This window comes from Emys orbicularis, chromosome 16 (genome assembly GCF_028017835.1).
Source record: "Emys orbicularis isolate rEmyOrb1 chromosome 16, rEmyOrb1.hap1, whole genome shotgun sequence".
Classification (NCBI taxonomy): domain Eukaryota; kingdom Metazoa; phylum Chordata; order Testudines; family Emydidae; genus Emys; species Emys orbicularis.
The window spans coordinates 31,077,552-31,096,381 of record NC_088698.1 but is presented as its reverse complement, the minus strand read 5'-3'; the positions used below and the strand labels follow the sequence as shown (position 1 = coordinate 31,096,381).

Below are 18,830 nucleotides of genomic sequence, written 5' to 3'. Positions count from 1 at the left end.
TTTCAAGACAAGGAAAAGTAGAGCATCGGCCTCGCGAGCAGTGGTGAGGAGTCTTTGCAAGAGGAAATGTATCAGACTAAGCCCATCGTAAGCAGAGCTGTCTACGGAGCGGGCAGGGGGAACTGATTTCACTGCTGTCTCCACGCATCACACCCACTGCAAGCAGATGGACCATCTTCACATTTCATCCCTGGGTGCTGGCCTACACAGAACGTCATTTCAGCCCTCAAGTCCACATAGGAGAGCCTCGAAACTGTGTAAGTTTTCAGCATGGCAGTCGCTCTTTGCCATCACCCCTCCCTTTGCTTGCCTATCACGGATTGTAGCCCCTCTAGCCGCACCAGCTCATGAAGGCTCTGAGCCCCGCTGCTGCACCCACAGTAGATGCTGCACCCCTGGGTGGGTTCAGACAGATCACTGCATGAGTGTGTTTTGTACAATGTCCAGAGCCTCACCGACTCATGTCACTTCACCAAGCCGATGTCACTTATTCACAGCCTCTAATTACTATGAGCCAGAGTTTTCAAAGTATTTAGGTGCCTAAATACCTTTGAAAATCTGGTCTGACCGTTCGGTGATGGCTTTGAACCAGTGACCTACAGATGAAAAGTTCCATCTCTCCTTATCACTCCCTCACCCATCCAGTCACCCTGGGGGCTAGCCAGAAATAGACCTTCCACAAAGGGCTCTTCCTCTTCAGTTTCGGCTGGAACTCTTCATCATTTCCGCCTTGGCTGCAGGAGTGAATTCTGTTAACGGGCGAGATGAGCCCAAGCCCCAATAATCACCAGGGCTGAGGCTGCCTGTTTGTGCAGCACGCAGCCCAATGGGCTCTGATCCTGGCTGGTGCCTTTCGCTGCCACCCCAGTGAGACTAATCACGAATGATGATCTGGACTTCAAACTCCCTAGTGCTGCAAACTGCTGGCTATTGGCTCAGATCCACAGCTAATGAAGGGCCCAGTTCTGCCTCCTTTACTCACCTGGAGGAGTATTTTGCTGCAGTAGTGTCCCACTGGTGCAAGGGCAGCAGCATCAGGACTAGACACCGAGGGCAAAAGGTGTCAAGAAGCTCTCATTGAAGGCACTAAGCTCCTGCTTCCTCCGCTGCAGGGGTTCAAAGCACAAAGGCAGGCTGCCGGCAGCAGGGGAGCAGGCAATGGGAAGGATAGCAGCTTGCATATGCAGTCACAGACGCTAACCAGGAAAACTTCTGTGAGCTTCCTTTATTTCTATATGATGATCTACTAGAAAGCGCCTGCTACGGGCATCCGCAGCTTACACATCAGTGTATTAATTCCATTGTATCAGCCCCCAAAAAGCTTCCCATGGCACTGTAAATATCATTCTCCACTCCCGCCCGCCCCCACAAGGAAATCCTGGGAGCATAGCCATTGGCTGTCTGTCTCATGTCAAACCCCAGAGAAAGGCAGGAGAGCAGATTTCTCCTTGCTGCCACCATCCCACAGCTGGTCGCAATCCTCCTTTGCTCCCGGCTTTATTAAGTTCCTGAACTCTTCTTTACTCTGGACTGTCAGGCCAAGTTCATCCCAGTGCAACTCTGCTGAAACCACCAGGAATTTGGCTGGTGCCTCTCTCTTGTTACAAAAAAAACCCCACTCCTGGGCGAGTCATGCAGATGCTTGTGATGTCACAGAACTTTTCCTTTTAAAGAGGATTTTCGATCCAGACACATGCAGCCCTGAGGCAAAACAAAACACTTGGGAGTGTCTACAGGGAGCGCCGCTGCCTTGGCAGTGGATAGACTGTGTGATCTAATGGGTCTTTGCTGCTGCTATTGCCTAGGATAAGGCTACTGATGAGAAAACCCATTTAAGGTCTGCAGTTTTTCCAAACACGTGTTTGGAGCTGGGCTGTCTTGGCTAGAGAGAAATCCATGACATGACAAAGGAGCTGGTAGGAGGAGAAGGAACAAGGCCTTGAAAGCAGAGGGAGAATATGAAATAGACAAATTACTGTGGGAGAAAACAACCTGAGCAAAGAGCATTGCTGGGACTGGTATAAACACACAGCAGGATGAACAATAATTCAAGCACACGTGGAACCACTTGTGTGAATCATTCTGTGGGTTAAATTAGTTTCAAGTTAAATTAATCCAAGTTCCAGTGACACTGGCTTTGCTTCCGACATGTGAATATTCACATGTGAGCTTTATGAGACTAGCCATATCCCTGCAAATTCCATGCAAAGTAACACTTGGGAGGTGACCATCATTCAAATGATGATACAAAATGGGCAAAATTCTTCAGTGCTCTAGATGCGGCCTTTAAAGCGCTGCAGCTTTTATGGCGACGTGGCTCTGTGATGATCAGCCAGCAGGTTCGCCAAGATTTTCCAAAGCCATCGGTGATTGTGGAGACCCTCTTTGAGACATTAAAGGGGCCTGATTTTCAAAACGCGCTACGCACCCACCCCCTGAAAATCAGGCCCACTGAAAGGTGTCTCAGACTGGCCATTCAAAAACGGAGATACCCCAAATCACCAGTCACTTTTGGGAATCTTGGCCATTGGCTTTCTCATTGTACAGACTATAAACTGCAGTAAATGCTTTAGTTAGAAAAAGGGGAGTGGCAGGGAGCGGTTGGTGGTTTTTTAAAATGGACTTTGTTTGTTTTATTACGAGATTCCTGTACTGTCGTGTCATTTCCCTTAAACCCAACCATGGTTTTCAGAAACAGACTCAATCTCCAGGGTTTGATGCAAGTCAATGCCTCTGGAATACCTGATGCCTCATTTCTCTTTCAATCTGCAGAGTTTAGCACAGCATGTTGCAATACTGCACGTGGCAACTCATCCCATCCTTTGGTGCGGTGGCACAGCTGGGGTTTCCTCTCCCAGTTACTATGGCTGAATGATTTATTCTCAATAGGCAAGAAACTTAGAGGACCTTCCCCTCATTCCCCGCTCAGCTCAGTCACTTAATAAGCCCTGCATGCTCTGCGAGAGCAGCAGGCTCTGCAAACAGGCAGCGTTCCTCGCCGGCTCAGAGAAACAAAAGCAAAATCAATCAGCTCTGGTTCTTCTCACTCCTTAGAGTGGCTTCATGGGCATGGCCAGCGCTGGGCTCGTCAGAAGCGAATCCCTTTTTTTCTAGGGGTTTATACCTTGGCCATAAAAAAAAATGGATCTGTGCCATGCTGTGAAGTGCTCCTCTGCAGCCAGTGAGTGGACGTTGATTCAAAGTGATTTTACTTTGTGAAAGCCGCCGTGAAACTAAGTGCCCTCTATACAGGTGACATTTTCCTGGGCTCCTTCTCCCACAGAACATAGGTCAACACAACCCCTCAGGCTGGCTTGCTTGGTTGCCCTTGCATTGGCTGTGCTTTCTAAAGCAGCTGTGAGCCCAGGCAGTGTTACAGCCCGACAGCACCAGTCCAGCTGGCCAACGGCAGCATTTCTGGTTCCCGGGACATTTCAATAGTTTGACATTTGGTTTCAGAACAAAACCAAATTTTTCCAAATTTCCCACAAACCAGAACTTCAAAAGAAATAAAGTTTCAGAAACACCAACGCACGGTGATTCTGAAACAAAATATGTTCCCCAAGCCCCCAGCTGCTGAAAGCGACACTCAGTTTGCACAGCAGGCTACCCCAGAGCCCTGAAACTCGAAACCCTGGGGTGTCCAGCAGCCCGCCAGCCAAGCTGGCAGGGAACCAGGCAGACAGGGCTCTGCCACCCTCTACCTGCAATTCAATGAAAATTCCCCAAACTGTTTTCACAAAACATTTTGGGTTTGACAAATTGGCATTTGTTGACAAAACTCTGCTTCATCTGAAAATTTCTAAGCAGCCCTACTCGGCTTGCAATGGACACCGCTCCATCACAGAGGCCAGGGAATCAGCAAGGAACTGCAGTGAAGAGGCTAACTTTAGGGGGCTTTACCTGGAGAAAATGCAAAGTTCCCTGAGTGCTTAATGCCATATGACCATGTGCAGCCGATCTCATTTTGTTTATATCAGTTCTCATCACTCGTCCATGGAGCTGCACTGTAACTTTGCAGGGGTTGGGGTGAAGTTCGGGTTTGCTGTGAGCTTTGAATTAGAACAGGTTGGGACGCAGGAGTCAAAACCAGGCAAGCCAGAAACAAGCCCTAGGGACTTAGCCAATCTTTACATTCACTTAATAAACCCACCTTATTGATTCAGGATAGAGTCATGTAGGGAAAGGTTTACAACCAGCCTTCAGCCGGCTCAGAGCGAACCCAATCGTAGGCTACAGCTCTGATTCCTCCTGACTTCATGGGGTATTTGATTCTTAGTCCCAAGGGATAGCTTGTGAATACTTGCTGGGCTTCCTCCCCTGAGCTGCAGTTTCTGCAGGACTCTCTGATAAGTAACATGGTGCCTCATGCATGCTGTATGGTTCTAGTTCCATGTTTCAATTTCACACATTAGTCTCTCTCCGTCTGCACCTCAAGAGCACAGCAAAAGCTTCGCTGTGTTTTGAATGTCACTGCAGTTCAATCCCAGGGACAGGAGAATATGCTGGTGGAAAGGGATTGTCACAGATATATTTAATAAACACATAGCGGTACGATGTAGATGGATACGTACCTATACCCCACACATATACACATAGCTATAATCTCAGCAGGAACTGGCAGCCAGGGAGCTAGTCCCTTGTTTTAGCAAATATTTTGGAAACTGATCACAACACACAATAAATCAACCAGCACTAATTGGTGCCCAATTCCAATCTCTTGACCAGCCTAATGGATCTTTCCCAAAGAAACAGCCAACTTTACATTGAGAACAAGCATGAAAGATTTCAGGCCAAAGGGTACATGCCTGGCATAACAGCTTATAATGGAAGTGTCTTTCCAACCCTAACAACTGCGTCACTACCATAAAGCTGCACTGTCTAGAATGGCGCAATTTGTTTTCAGCTCACTCTGCTGCAGAATCTAAAAATAACCCTGCCCCGCCCTCGATTGCTAGGGGTGGGTGTGAAGGTTTTTCCTTTTTATTATTAGCCCCTGGGTCTGCCACACGTAGTATGCAATCAGCATAAATCCATGTTGTTTACTTGATACCCCCCGGCAGTATTCACAGCCACCACAGAGAGAAATACGAAGCATCACTGAGGGAGACGTCCCGTCTGCTTCTCCTCCACAACCGCCCTAATCTGAAGAGGAGGCACAATATATGCCCAGGCTTGTACATACAGTCTTGTAACACTAGCCAGAAATGCAGCTGGGCTTTGCTTCATCCACATTAGGAAACCAGCTCTCTCACAGCATGCCCCATTGCCAAGCACAACCCAGCAAATCCAACCACTGGGGTGACCGCTGGAAATCTGGAAGCCCTTGGTACCTAGGAAGTCACTGCTCTGTCTGAGTCATGCCTTTGTATTGGTGGCTCAACCCCTGTGAAAGGAACAGGAACTGCCTGGGGAAATGGCTGTTGTGACTTTCCTGTTAATTTCTTTTCCACTCCCCTGGGCACTCTTGTTAACTCTTTATGCACCCAGGAGCTGAGCAGCTGGAAGAGGCCTCAGGGAGCGGTCTGAGTAGAACAAGGTGATATTGTTTCAGGAACAGATCCAGCTCCAAACCCAACCAGAGATCACACGGGCCATCTGGTGGTGCTAGGCAGTGGATGCTCCTGCAGCCCAATCTAAGCCTAACATCTGAATTTGGCTTAAAAAGGGCCTTTTGCGATGTAGGGAAAGCTTCCCGACTGATGGAGAGGACGTGCATTTCTGTTTATCTTGCCACATTTGCCAGTTATCGGCGATCGCAGACCCCTGCACCCATGCACCTGGAATGGGTCAGAGATTAGAAAACCCATTCTGCAGTGCACGAGTTCCCACTGCATGGTGGGCAGCATGTCAGCAATCTGCAGATAAAAGCTCTCAAACAGGCACTGACACCACAGACCACAAGGCATCTGCAAATGCCGCTGCAGTCCAGCAAGCCACTAATCCCCAGACTGAATGTCCCAGATAGCACAAACTGGCAGAGAGGCTCATTAGAGCTCTGAAGGAGCCAACAGACTCCGCGGTTGCATTGCCCAGAGATTGTCGGAATCCTGCCAGGGAGACTCCTTGCATTTTAATTCTTTTCACTTTGCTGATTTGCTAAGACTAACGAAATGTGCACGCTGAAGAGGACATTGATGGAATTGAGGCAACATTAACAGGCTGGCTTAAATATGCGCCATTTTCATTTTTCTATACTGACTGTTAATTAGGTCACTTTCCTTCTTATATTCGCCACATTAACAGTGCTGGGGAGGAAGAAGTGAAGCCTAGAGAGATCAGTGAGTGGGAGAAAGGAATAAAAAATCCTCCACTTTGTACTGAAAGACTTCAGCTAGCACAGTGAAGAGCATCATATATCAGTTTTCTGACACAGGCGTCAACTAAAATGTAACTCAAGAAGCCCTTTGCCTGGTGCAGCATCTCAGAGATCGCAGCCTGAATTCCTATTTAATCCCATGGGCAGCAGAGCAACAACGAAGAAAGGAGAAAAGAAATACCCCAACCCTGCGTCCTTTCCTTGTCAATTTCAGGTTTCAGAGTAGCAGCCGTGTTAGTCTGTATCTGCAAAGGTGCCACAAGTACTCCTGTTATTTTTGTCAATTTCAGAGTCACAAATGCAGGTGGATCCAGCCCTCCCCACCCACTGCTGCCAAAGATACAGTGCACCTGCAGAACTGGCCCGTCACTCACATCTGCCATGTAATGCACCGTGGGGCTGGAAAAAATGGGCCAGCAGCGCTATTGACAGGAATTGTCCACAGGGAGGATATCTGCAATTGTATCCAAACCTGGGCACTCCAGAACAGGAGGAAGGCATGATGAAAGAAGGTCATTACACTGGGAAATAGGCAGCTTCCATTTTAACCCTTTGGTGAGACTGTGAAAACTGAGCTCATTGCCTGGTGCATTAGCAGTGATCAGTAACAGGCCATGCCCTGCCAAACCTGGAAACTCCACCCCGCCTGTGGCCAAGGGATCAATTACAGAGCAGCTAATTTGTCTGGCCCTGGGATTTGATTAACAGCTACATAATGAAGACTGAAAATTGAATTGTACCAAAAGCTGATACAACTGTAAATTGCTGTGATTCATGCCAGTGCTTTGGTGCATTGGTAAAATGCCTAATCCCCGCAAACAGCTAAAACTAATAAGGATCAGATGATGAAAACCAAGTGTAGTTATAGCCCCTAAAAATATGATTCTGATGTTCTCCAAAGCCTGATCTCACCCATCTGAGAACTACTATCGCACGGAACTATCAGGAATTATTCACACAGACAGAACAGTACATTCTGTCTGATTTCACGGAATCAGGGACAACAGAGGCAGACATGTTTCCTTAAAGGTGCCGCAGTGAGTGCTGAATTTTGAAACACAAGGTTGAAACAAACTCTAATCCAGCAGGGTGCTAGACTGCTCCACTACAGACACCAAGAAACCAGTGGCCCACAATCGCCCCGTCTCTGTCTGCTAACTCTGCTTCCCTTCACCAGCCCTCCCTCAGATCAGCTAGCAGCGCCTCTCAGGTACCCACTGTAAAGCTGCGCTGAGGAATTTCAGCTCCTTCACTTGCACTGGGTCCCACTGCACAGCACAGCCTCATCCCCCACCCCCCCACCAGAGCTCAGCATAACCCAGCACAATACAAGGCCGTTCTGGATCCTATTGCAGTATCTAGCGCTGGGAGCCAAAGCAAGAAGTGTGTGTCAAAGTCAGTGTGTGCTAGGATCAAGGGGACAGCTCCAGACTGGGGGGTCCCAATCACTGCAAGCCAGATGCCACGGCACACTGCATTACTACGGCTATTATTGCTAGTATTTACTATTGAGACTACCAGAGCGGCTAAGAGCCCTAGCCAAGGACCAGGTGCTGTCCAGACAGAGTGAACAGATGGTCCTGTCCCAAGGAGCTCACCAGAGAAGAGACGATAGATAAGCTACCGCTGGGGAGCACTCAGAACCAATGACACAGTAGCCATCAGCATGATACCCAGTGCTCTCAGCACACCCGGGGCTAGCCATTGTCGGGTTTTTTGTAGACAGCCTGGCAAAGGAGAGTTTTACGGGGGGATTTGAACGAGGAGGAGGAGGTAGCTTAGCAGGGGATTATGGGAAGCTCCTCCGAAGTGCGAGGGGCCACATAGAAGCAACCACAAAGGTGCCTGTTGGGAAATGTACCAAGTGGGTGATGGAGGCTGGCACCACTGGCTGGTCAGAGGTGGGAGTCGATGTTCTGGTGTCATCGTATGGGTCTGGGACAGGCCAGGAGCGAATCAGGCCACTGGAGACTCCATAGTCACCCCTCTCTCTCCCCACAGAGCGGTATGAAGAGATTGGATCTTGCAGTCCAGAAAACCATTTCCACACTAGTTGACAAATAAACTCAGTTCCTTCTGACGCACTCCCTGGCTCCTCGCCTGCCCTCCTGTGTGCCCCGAGCTAATGACACACCACCCACTTTGCCATCCAACACTGAGAAGAAATGCAAAGTCCATCCGAATTGGGAGCCAGTGGGTGTGATGAAGGCGCTTGTTCTTGAGCCTCCCAGGAGAGACAGCTGTATTTTAGAGAAAATGTACCGTCCATCCATCCTGAGATGAACTGTCCAGTCAAGGAAGGAGGAGCTGTGCAAATAATAGAGCTTTTTTGATCCCAGGATTTGGTTCAGACCCCTGCACCCTAACTCTGAAATTGAGAAGTAGAGCCGGTCCGAATTTTTCAATGAAATGTCTTTTCATCAGAAAATGTTGAGTCATTAAAAATGAAACTTGCCATGGAAAAGTGTCATTGTCAATGAAAATGTCACTGGGGAGGTTTCTCAGGTTCAGGATATTTCTGGTCAGAGAGAGAGAGAGAGAGAGAATGGCCAGTAGCCTTGAGGGTACTCCCCTGGGATGTGAGAGAGACAGCGAAAGTCCCAACTCTGAAGCAGGAGCACTCACTCTCTGGTTTTTCACAAGCTCTAGTTTTTATACGAACGTGGAACAAAAACAAATGTGGAAACTTCAAACATTTTTCACAAAACCAAATTCTTGTTTTCCAGCCAGTCCTACTCCAGAGCCACATTAGGTTCAAAATGTCTCAGGAAAGTTCAGGGTCTGTGCATTCCATACATCACACGATGACCCCTAAATTTCCTGTCTAGACCTCCATGACAGTACGTGGGAAGAGTTTATCTCGGCTGTGCTGGTAATTTGGTCTGAGGGGTATTCCTCTGTTAATGCATAGCTCACAAATTCTCCATCTGCAGCATATTTCTAAAACCAGGGGAAGTGCCATTTGAAAGGTTCACTCCTAGGAACAACGCTCTTGTCACCTGGTGTGTAAGAACAAAGCCATGCACACCAGACAATGCTATGCAGAACAGTGCAGGGAAAAGCAATACAGGCAAAGCAGGAGGTAATGCAACTGGTTTGTATAGCCCTACCTTCGAACACGGCCCGATTCCAAAGGAGTTGCTCTCAGCTGTCTGGTGCAAATGCAGCATCGTCCTGAAAGCAGTTATGAAGAATGAAAATTAAACCACACCTCAGTGCTACCTGATAGGTCTTATTGCCCTCCAGAGGGAGCAGGATTTGGTGCATGAAAACGTTACCCAATGCAACAGCACTGAGTAGTGTTCAAAGCTGAGAGAGAGAGAGCATGTCGCTCTCGAGGGAGGTGGACATATTAAACTCATGTTTTCAGGTGTGTTTCCTAAAGGCTCATGCTATTGGAAATGCTTCTCTGTGCCCCTTTCGAGATCATCAAGCCCAAAGGAGTATTGTAAACTTCACTCTAGAAAGGCCTTCACTGGCCAGAAGTTTCAACTCCTTTCACCAAAGCAGATTCTCTCCAATTCCCATCTGTGTTTTCTGATTTCTGAGTGCTAGTTCCCCTCTTGCAGTCCCATGCTGCATGCACAAGACGTACAAATGTCCTTGGCACTTCCTTTCCCTCCCTTTGATAAGTAACTCATTGGGTTTGGAGGGGAGGTGATTAATAAAGGCTCCTAGCCATGAACGGGTTTATACCTCCAGTCCTACAGTTACCAACACCACAATACAATTCACACCCTGGTGAGCTATTCTGTTGTAGTGTGAATTCACTACCATGCTGTACGGTATCGCACAGGGTCAGGGTCGCAGTCACAACCCAGCTTTGCAGATACGAACCAGGGTGCCCACATGGTTCTGTGAAAGGGAGATGGGGAATTCCAGGAAGCTCATGGGCCAACTCAGACAAACAGAGCTCATGTTGGCCTCCTGGGTTCAAGGGTATTCGTTACTTGTATAGTGCCACTGGTGTGTATAGACCGCTGCAGGTACAAGGGGAAATGGCCGTGCCCGTGGAGTTAACAGTCAATGGGACTATTTCTGTAGTAGGGGGCGAATTAACTTGGGTCGGATGCAGCCCAGAGTTGTTAGGTGGGAGTTGAAATCATTCATATAAAATGAAAAGTGACCCAAACTGGCATCCAGAACTCAATTATTTGTGTGTGTGTTAAACTGTTAACTGAATTTTTTGGAATTATTTTTCATTTTCTTCTGATTCGCTCAATCCTGGTTTTAGCCAAGATGCAAAAGCGCCAGAAGTCTCCTGCCCGACCCTGTTCTCTGAAGATTTCTCGCCCAGTTCCACACTCGAGTCTCTGAAAGTGATCACTCCACACCCTGGAACCTTTGACGTTTGCCCACTTCCCCTAAGATGACACCCGAAACAAACTCCCTATAATACAGTGCCCTGGTTTCTGGTGCTTATGTGTCTTTGCTGTCCAATCTCATTCTATCAGACAACAGATTAACAAACAGGCCAAAACTAAAACCAAATTCTGTGCGGGGAAATCATTTCATAGCTATTCTGCTCCCTCTGCTGGGGAAATCAGAGTCCCTCAGTACAGTTCCAGAGCCTAATTCACATCCCCTGACAATATCATGTTGATTTGTCTGATCCTACATCTCTTGTTTAAAGTCTCCCTTATTAGCCCATAACAATACATCTATCTCTAACAATAGCCTTGTCAAGGGCAGTCCTGTCCAAAGACCTTTAGAACAAAGCCTCTGCCCGACTGATTTTTTTTTCACCTTCTTTATCAGCACAGAAACATTGTGCTTAATGCAAGGCCCCCTGGATGATCTGCACCATACGATCCAAGTGTCTTTGTTCTGTATTCAGCCCTCATCACAGAGAACTGGACCACACTATTCACAAAGCAGCTCTTGAGTATAAATGAGGGGGGGGAAGAGAGGGGAGCCTGGAAGCAGATCCCAATGGTCTAACAGTTATCTAATAGAAAGCTGCGCAGATTGGCCAACCGTGTCCAGTAGCAGCTCTGTGACTGAGGAGAAACATCTCAGAATCGGTGGCCTCTCTTCTGAAGCCTATACACATTTTGTGCCCTGGATGCGCCTATCGACCTAGATGGCGATACGCTTGATTTACACCCGTGTACACAAGAGGAGAATCTCTCTCACTGGTGTAACACTTCTTTGACCCATATTTCTAAGTGCGTCACTTTTGTCTAGCATCTCTCTCCACACACACACACAGCTCCCTGCTGAAACCTCATCACGTCTAGCTGCTGAAGGGTCTAATGTATCCACCCTTCTATGCGGGGGATACATCCGGTATTGAAATGGACCCTTTGTAATAATAAAGGGACATGGAAACCGCAGTGCCCGTCATCCAGCCAAGAACTGATACATTCGAAGGCACTGGGTCATGGTACAGCTGACTATTAATGAACGTCAGAGGAGCAAGTGAGGGGAAATGTGCTGTATGAAATACTGATCGGGTGGAAGATCTCAATCTATTGTGTGCTGAGGTCTGCAGTGGTGAGGTTATATTCGCAGACAGTACTGTACCTCCACAAGGGGTGACCCAAGTGACCAGCACACTGAAATTTTGTGGTTTGTAGCCTTTTTTAAAAACTTATACCTGAAGACCATTCTCTGGGTGTAATCAGAGTGGCATGCACAATTGGCTAGAAGAGTCTAAATGGACCTATACAGTGAAGATCTCCTCCTGACCTGCTATTTGCCTGTGCAACCTATATTGCAAAATCATAACTTCTGTACATTGTTACTAAATCGGCAGCTACTGGTTAGAGAACATGAGTTCGGCCTCTGTATCCCACAGCCGTGGAAGGATTTTCCGGGCATTCCCTGAGGAATGGCTCCTGGACTCAACGTGTGCAATATTCCTGCAGGAGTTGGGAGGAAAGAACTGCTTTTCATTCCTCTCTCTGGAAAGGGACTGACTGTAAGAGAGAGCTGAACAAACACGCCTCTGCCCCACAATGGCAAAGAAGCCACCCTATTCATTAGGATTCAGCTGCCAGTGTGGAGAGAGAGAGCCCTTCTGGTTAGTCTGACCTCTGGGCCCCAGCGCGGCTTGTGGAGCTAGCAGGCCTCAGCCCTGACAGGACCCCAGCCCAGGGTCTCCTCCAGCAGTGCCTCTCTTGTGCAGGTTTATTACCCCGCACAAGACATAGCAACAAAGCAGCTCCAAGACCCTGACGTCCCTTGGCTGGTGCTTTCCACCACATAATAGGGACTATTTGCCAGGAAGTGCTAACAGAGCCTATTTACTCAGAGAGGCACATCTTTCCCTGACAGGTAACCCAGCCAGAGAGACCAATAGCTCTCAGCACAAACAGAAACAGACAGGAGAGAGATTGCTAGAGTCCCTCATAGTCCATATGTGTTTCTCACAGGCTCCATTTCTCACCTGGAAGCCTCTGCACAGATCCCAGTATCCCTCCCAACAGTCCCCTCCAATGCAAGAATTAACTAGCCCGTTCCTTGCCTGCTGTCCCCTCCCACCCATCGCTGCCTCCTCCTCACACCTCACTATACTGCTGCGCATTCTCTGGAGGCTCCCATGCATTCCTCTGGGTTCATGATCAATCCCGTCCTCAGCAAAGCTCGTCCAGGAACTCACTTGGGGGCACACAGGATCAAAGAAATGTGGGGCTAGAGAGGACCTCGAGAGGTCATCTAGTCCAATCGCCTGCACTGAGGCAGGACCAAGTATTATCTAGCCCATCCCTGGCAGGGATTTGTCCAACCTGTTCTTAAAAACCTCCAGTAATGGGGATTCCACCACCTCCTTTGGAAGCCCGTTCCAGAGCTTGGCTACCCTGAGAACTAGAAAGTTTGTCCTAAAATCAAACCTCAATCTCCCCGGCTGCCTGCGATGACCTTGCTGAGGTCGGTCCCATTGCTGTCCCTTGGTCTGTCTTCATGAACCTGTCCCCCGGGGAGGGGAGATATTAACACGTCACACTCCCTCACCCAATCTTGTTAGACCACTCTGTGCTGGATGCGTCACTTCTAGTGGCCCCATCACCACGGCATCTAGCCACGAGGGCATGGCGGAAAGCTATCGCACACAGACACACCGGATTTCATCCCACACATACGGCCTCAGCTATACCTGTGAGCCATGTCCAGGCCTGCCAGCATCTGAGAAAAGACACTGAAGTTGCTCTCTCCTTCTGGTTGCTGTGCGACACGGACCCTTTCCAACAGCATCGTCTGGCAGAGGAAAGAAAGAGAAACTCAGCACCCACTCCCCAGCCTGCAATCCCCGCCCAGGGGCAGCTGAGCGCAGAGGCTGTGAAACCCAGACTGGCTGGGAATAGCCAAATGACCATCGTACGTTGTGACGGGAGGGGTTCTTTACGCCAAACGCCCATCACTGGCCAGAGCAGAGTCACCGAGGAGTGAGCCAGACCCACAGACCTGGGGATAGGACGATGCCACCTGGATTTTTTACATATTTTGGATGTGGACAAAAGGTTAAAGCTTTTGAAAATGGATTATTTGAGAGACCAAACTTTTCTCTGGGTTACACCAGCCCAGCACCCCTGCGAAGTAAGTGGTGTAACTGAGAGGAGGATTTAGCCCAAGGCATGAAGGGGTAAAACTTTCAACAGCATGTAAGGGACTTTCAATGGAACTTGGGCTTTACATCACCTAGACGCTGTTGAAAACGCTAATGACCACTCTCAAATGATTCTTTCCTTTGTATCCCAGGGACAGGCAAACCATTCCCGGACTGGAAATGAGCCTGAACCAAACTCTTTGATCTTTATTATTTGTTATGGCTCAGTGCCCCTGCCTTTGCAGCCGGCAGCTGAAGCGCCAACCTACTGCAAAGAGCCGATTCTTGTGATGGTTCCCCCTAGAGCTGCAGGTGATTATCCGCTATGCAGTGCCATATAGCGGCGCATGTTCAGATGGCTCAGACACACCTCACCGCACATTCAGTGCTGAGCCAAGCTAAGCCAATCCTGCCAGCAGAGAGGGGGTGGAGCCTGGCAGCTTCACCATCACTGCTTACTACAAAGACTCGCTCTTGGAAACCGGGGACCCCCCTTGCTGCTCTCCCCTATGTGCTGGGAACAGCCTGCTCCACTGTGCCGTTAACTTCCCGACCCATCCACGGTTCGCCCTGGCAATCTGACCTGTACAAGCAGGAAGCCAAGGGGGGTTATGCTGCTACATGGGACGCCTTGGTGAGTGGAAGGGAAAAGAAAGACAGAAACGCCTCCGTTGCCTGGAGCGTCTCTCCGAGCACACCATAGCTGGCCTCTTTCAAATGCAGGGATTCAGGGAACTTAATCTTGGAAGAAGAAGAATTGATGCAGCGGATTTCAGGGAGCATTAGAAATGGAAATAGCGAGAGAGCCAAAGTCAGCCTTGAGCTGCACCAGGGGTGTCTCTTCTAGTCTGCCCCTCCCCAGGCAGCTGCAGGGCTGGTTCCCGTTTTGCTGCTCAGCAGAGAGGCCCAGCTAATGCACTCAGGGGACTGTTCCAGCCCCAAGGCAGGTCTGCTAGCTCCGAGGCAGGCCAGAGCAGTAGGCAGCATGTGCCAGTGACATGCAGGAAGTATATCTATGCTGCTCGATTCTTGGTCCCTGGGATTCCCACCCAAGTAGCTCAGCTCCTGAGAGCAAGGGCAGGGCAGAGCTTTGCTTCCCTTAGCTGTGCTGATAATGAAAGCAGAGAGGCTTCTGTTTAATTTCATGGCCAACATGTACGGTGCTGCTAATTAAATGCCAAATTATAGATTTACTTATGCATATTTCACACCAGCCCCATTCTGCTTGTCTCCCCAAGACGAGGTGGCTGGTTACTGGCTGCTGTGGAGCCCAGCGGCGTCACTATAAAAGCTCCTGCTTAGCTTGGATGACCTAAGTCTAATGCTGGACAGATGAGAGACTGGGGACACATGCAGGGCTGCAGCTACCATCGCTGTCCCTCCTGGCAGCAAATAGGTAGAGGCAGTTTCCATTAAATACACAGAAACCAGCTGCCAGTCAGAGCTCAGGCCTCCCCCAGGTTCTGAGGCGCTTTGGTTTGTCTCAGAGCAGCAGAGAATCCAGAGCCCCGGACAGCCGGTGCGGATGTTACTTGTTGCCTATTTACTGAATGTTCCACCAGGATGTTCCTCGTGGCAAGGGTGGCCTTGCGTTCAGATCCATTTTATATCAACTTATTTTCTCCGGAGTTCGTATTCCGCAGGACAATGCAAACACATTCTGGTTTGTTAACCGGGTCTGGCAACACTCCCTTGGCGTCGCCTGGCACCGGGCACTGGACTCAAAGCAGGGACTTGAGTTCTAACCATGGCCCCAGTGGCCTTGGGCAAGCTGCTCCCCTCTGCCTTGGTCTCCAGACAATGCTGACCCGCCTTGCAGGGGTTGCTAGGGTTAAACAGCTGACACTAGAAGAGTGCTCTGCAAGGACTCAGTCGGATGATGACTGAACCAACCATGGAGTGAAGGGGTCTGCGTGGAAGGCAGCTGACGACCGACCTGCCATGCAATAGACCCCAGAATTCTCACACCCCATTAGACGCCAAGGAAGGGAGAAGTTTTATAGAGATTCTTTACTGGGCAGCACTTGCATTCCCCTTTACCTCCTCTAAACCTCCACCCATTTGCATCCCCAGCAGGACGCTCTGTGCATGTCCACAAGTGCTGGACGGCAGTGTGACCATGGGGATTACTGCGTGGTGCTGCTAGAGAGGGACCAACCCTGCACCTGGCATACAAGGGCACCAAAGAATTGCAGTAGGTCTCCTCTGGCCACTTGAGCTCTCCCATCTTGCCAGTGGAAGAGGCTGGCACTGTGCAGCACTTGACCTGGGTGCGGTGGCAGGGGTATGCAGAGTTACCTGGAGGTGAGCGGCTGTTATTCGGCCTGTGGCGTTGAAATCCAGCGACATGACCATGGAGAAGCGAGTGGAGGCGCCATTGTAACAGGTGGTCACTGTCCCAAAGGCTTTGAGGATTGTGAACATGGCCTGAATCTTCTCCACTGCAAAAATCAACACAAACAGTTTGGTTTGCAACAAGCTCTGTGACTGGCTGTAACAACACTGCACGCTTCCCCGGTTCGAATCCCAGGTCTCCATCTCCTTGGGCCCCGGTGCGACAGCTACACATGGCTGCTGCTATCCCGAAAGCATTCATGTTTTTCACTGAAAATCAGACCCTCCTCCAAGTCACAACTCCTAAGGCATCTCTGGGTTGGGTCCTGCACTGATGGGCCCGCATGGCGCAGACTCTCTTAGCAGGGAAGGCTGTGATGACACAGTGGAGGCCGCTGGCTCAGTGGTGTGTTGTGGCTCATCATTCTGTTTATCCCTTGGGAGGGCCTTCATTTTTGCATGCAAGGTCATTGGGAGTTAACCCTGTGTAAACCTAGATGAGAAAATGTTTAATTTATTAGATTTTTTTAAAAGTCATCTGTAGGCGCCATCCAGGCTGCGGCCTCCTGCCCCAGCAATCAAACAATACAATGTAAATGTAGACCAGGGACTATCCATAAATGGAGACTTCTCAGTCCACACCCTCCCCCACAGCCTTACCAGAGGGAGGGGAAGAGGTGCTGGAAAGCCTAACAAACCCAGGCTCTGGGGAAACGGGGTGTGGGAGCAAGTTCTAAAATCATTCCAAAATGTTACTGCACCGGGAGCATTTGAGACAGGCACATTACACAAGTAGAAGGGATAAATTGATACATATTCTTCCTTTCCCCTTTGTGCAACAAAAATAAAATAAAATGCAACCACACAGTGTCAGATTCCACAGTCATCACATTGCAGCTGCATGGACTTTACCGTCAACAGCCAGGAAAGCACCCAGAATCTCATGGACTCCTACCACCTGAGCTACAAGAGAACTTCTGCTAGTCAGAATGGGGCTAGGACTTAGCAGGAACAGGAACACAAAGGTTGTGGGATTCCACTCACATAACTGGAGAGGACAGTCCGGCCCTTTTCATTCCTATCTGTGATCAGTTCTGTGCACACATGGGAGAAGTTCCCCATAAACATCCACACAAAGCCACCTCCTTCATATCCTTCCTTGACACACTCCTCTGCCCTGAAGTCTACAAAACCTTGGCGTTTACAGACCAGTGTGGTTGTTACTGAAGTAATAAACTTGGTGATTGGTTCAGAATAACTAAGTGTCCTGATCTGGGAAATACTGTCCAAGGTAAAAGTAGACCTGAAAAAGAACCTAGGATTAACACTAATGAGCTACTGCTCCCTGGACTCAATACAAAGGAATTATCCTTATTAAATTCCATTCAAATAGTGGCTATCACATTTATCCAGTTGGAAAATATAGTTTGTTAGATTTCGGCTTTAAACAAATCTCATCAACACCTCGGTAAATTCATAAAACTGGCCCCTACTCACTCTCGCAGTATGCTGAGCCCGCTGCTTGCAGTGCTGAGCCAGACTAAAATTAATTGTAATGATCTGTATTATGGCAGCCCCCAGCAGCCCCAGTTAGAGACCAGGCCCCACGATGCTAAGCACTGTAGAAACACAGGACAAGGAGAGGCCCCTGCCCCCAACTGCTTACACAGAAATGTAGAAATGTCGGGCTGAAAGGGCCCTCAGAGCTCACCAGGTCCAGGCCCTGGCATTGAGGCAGGATCAAGTAAATAGACCATCCCTGGTAGGGGTTTGTCCAACCTGGTCTTAAAAAACCTCCAGTGATGGGAATTCCACAGCCTCCTATAGAAGCCTGTTCCAGAGCTTAACTACTTTACAGCTAGAACGTTTTTCTACTAGCTAACTTCAGTCTCCCTTGCTGCAGCTTAAGCCCATGACTTCTTGTCCTACCTTCAGTGGACAGGGAGAACAATTGATCACCCTCCTCTGTATAACAGCCCTTAACATATGTCAAGACTGTTCTGAGGTACCACTCACCCAGCCTTCCCTCCTAAGTCAGGGTTTCTAAACCTCATATCATTTTTGTTGCTCTCCTCTGAACTCTCTCCAATTTGTCCAAATCTTTCCTAAAGTGCGGCACCCAGAACTGGACACAGTACTCCAGCTGAGGCCTCACCAGTGCCGAGCAGAGTGGGACAATTACCTCCTCTGTCTTACATACAATACTCCTGCTAATACACCCCAGAATTATATTCGCCTTTTTCACAGCTGCAGCACATTGCTGACGCATATCCAGAGCCCAGAGCCTTTTCAGCAGTGCTGCCCTCTAGCTAGTAATTCCCCATTTTGTAACTGTGCATTTCCTAAGTGAAGTACTTTGCACTTGTCTTTATTGAAGTTCATCTTGGTTTCAGACCAATTCTGTAAGTGGCCAATGTAAGTATCGGACAAGACACAACAGACAGACAGACAGAAGGGGAGCATGAGTGCAGAGGAGTAGCGTCTCATTGTTCTCCCCCAGCCATTTGTCTGTCTCCACCAGTTGTCTCTTCACTTATACTTGGATTGGAAGCTGTTTGGGGCAGGGACTGTCTCTTTGTTCTGTGTTTGTACAGTGCCTAGAACAGTGGAGTCTTGGTCCATCAGTGG

The 18,830-nt window shown here is 48.9% G+C and overlaps 1 protein-coding gene across 1 annotated transcript in view; it reads right to left on the bottom strand.

Moving 5' to 3' along the window:
• The window catches only part of MYO18B (myosin XVIIIB), a 186,471-nt gene that overhangs the window by 157,065 nt on the left and 10,576 nt on the right, over positions 1–18,830 (bottom strand). Inside the window, exons 8-10 of the mRNA XM_065417569.1 lie at positions 16,167–16,309; positions 13,419–13,519; positions 9,430–9,493 (exon numbers count right to left, since the gene is read on the bottom strand). Of these exons, the coding sequence (XP_065273641.1) occupies positions 9,430–9,493; positions 13,419–13,519; positions 16,167–16,309 (308 nt within the window). The remainder of the gene's footprint in view (positions 1–9,429; positions 9,494–13,418; positions 13,520–16,166; positions 16,310–18,830) is intronic.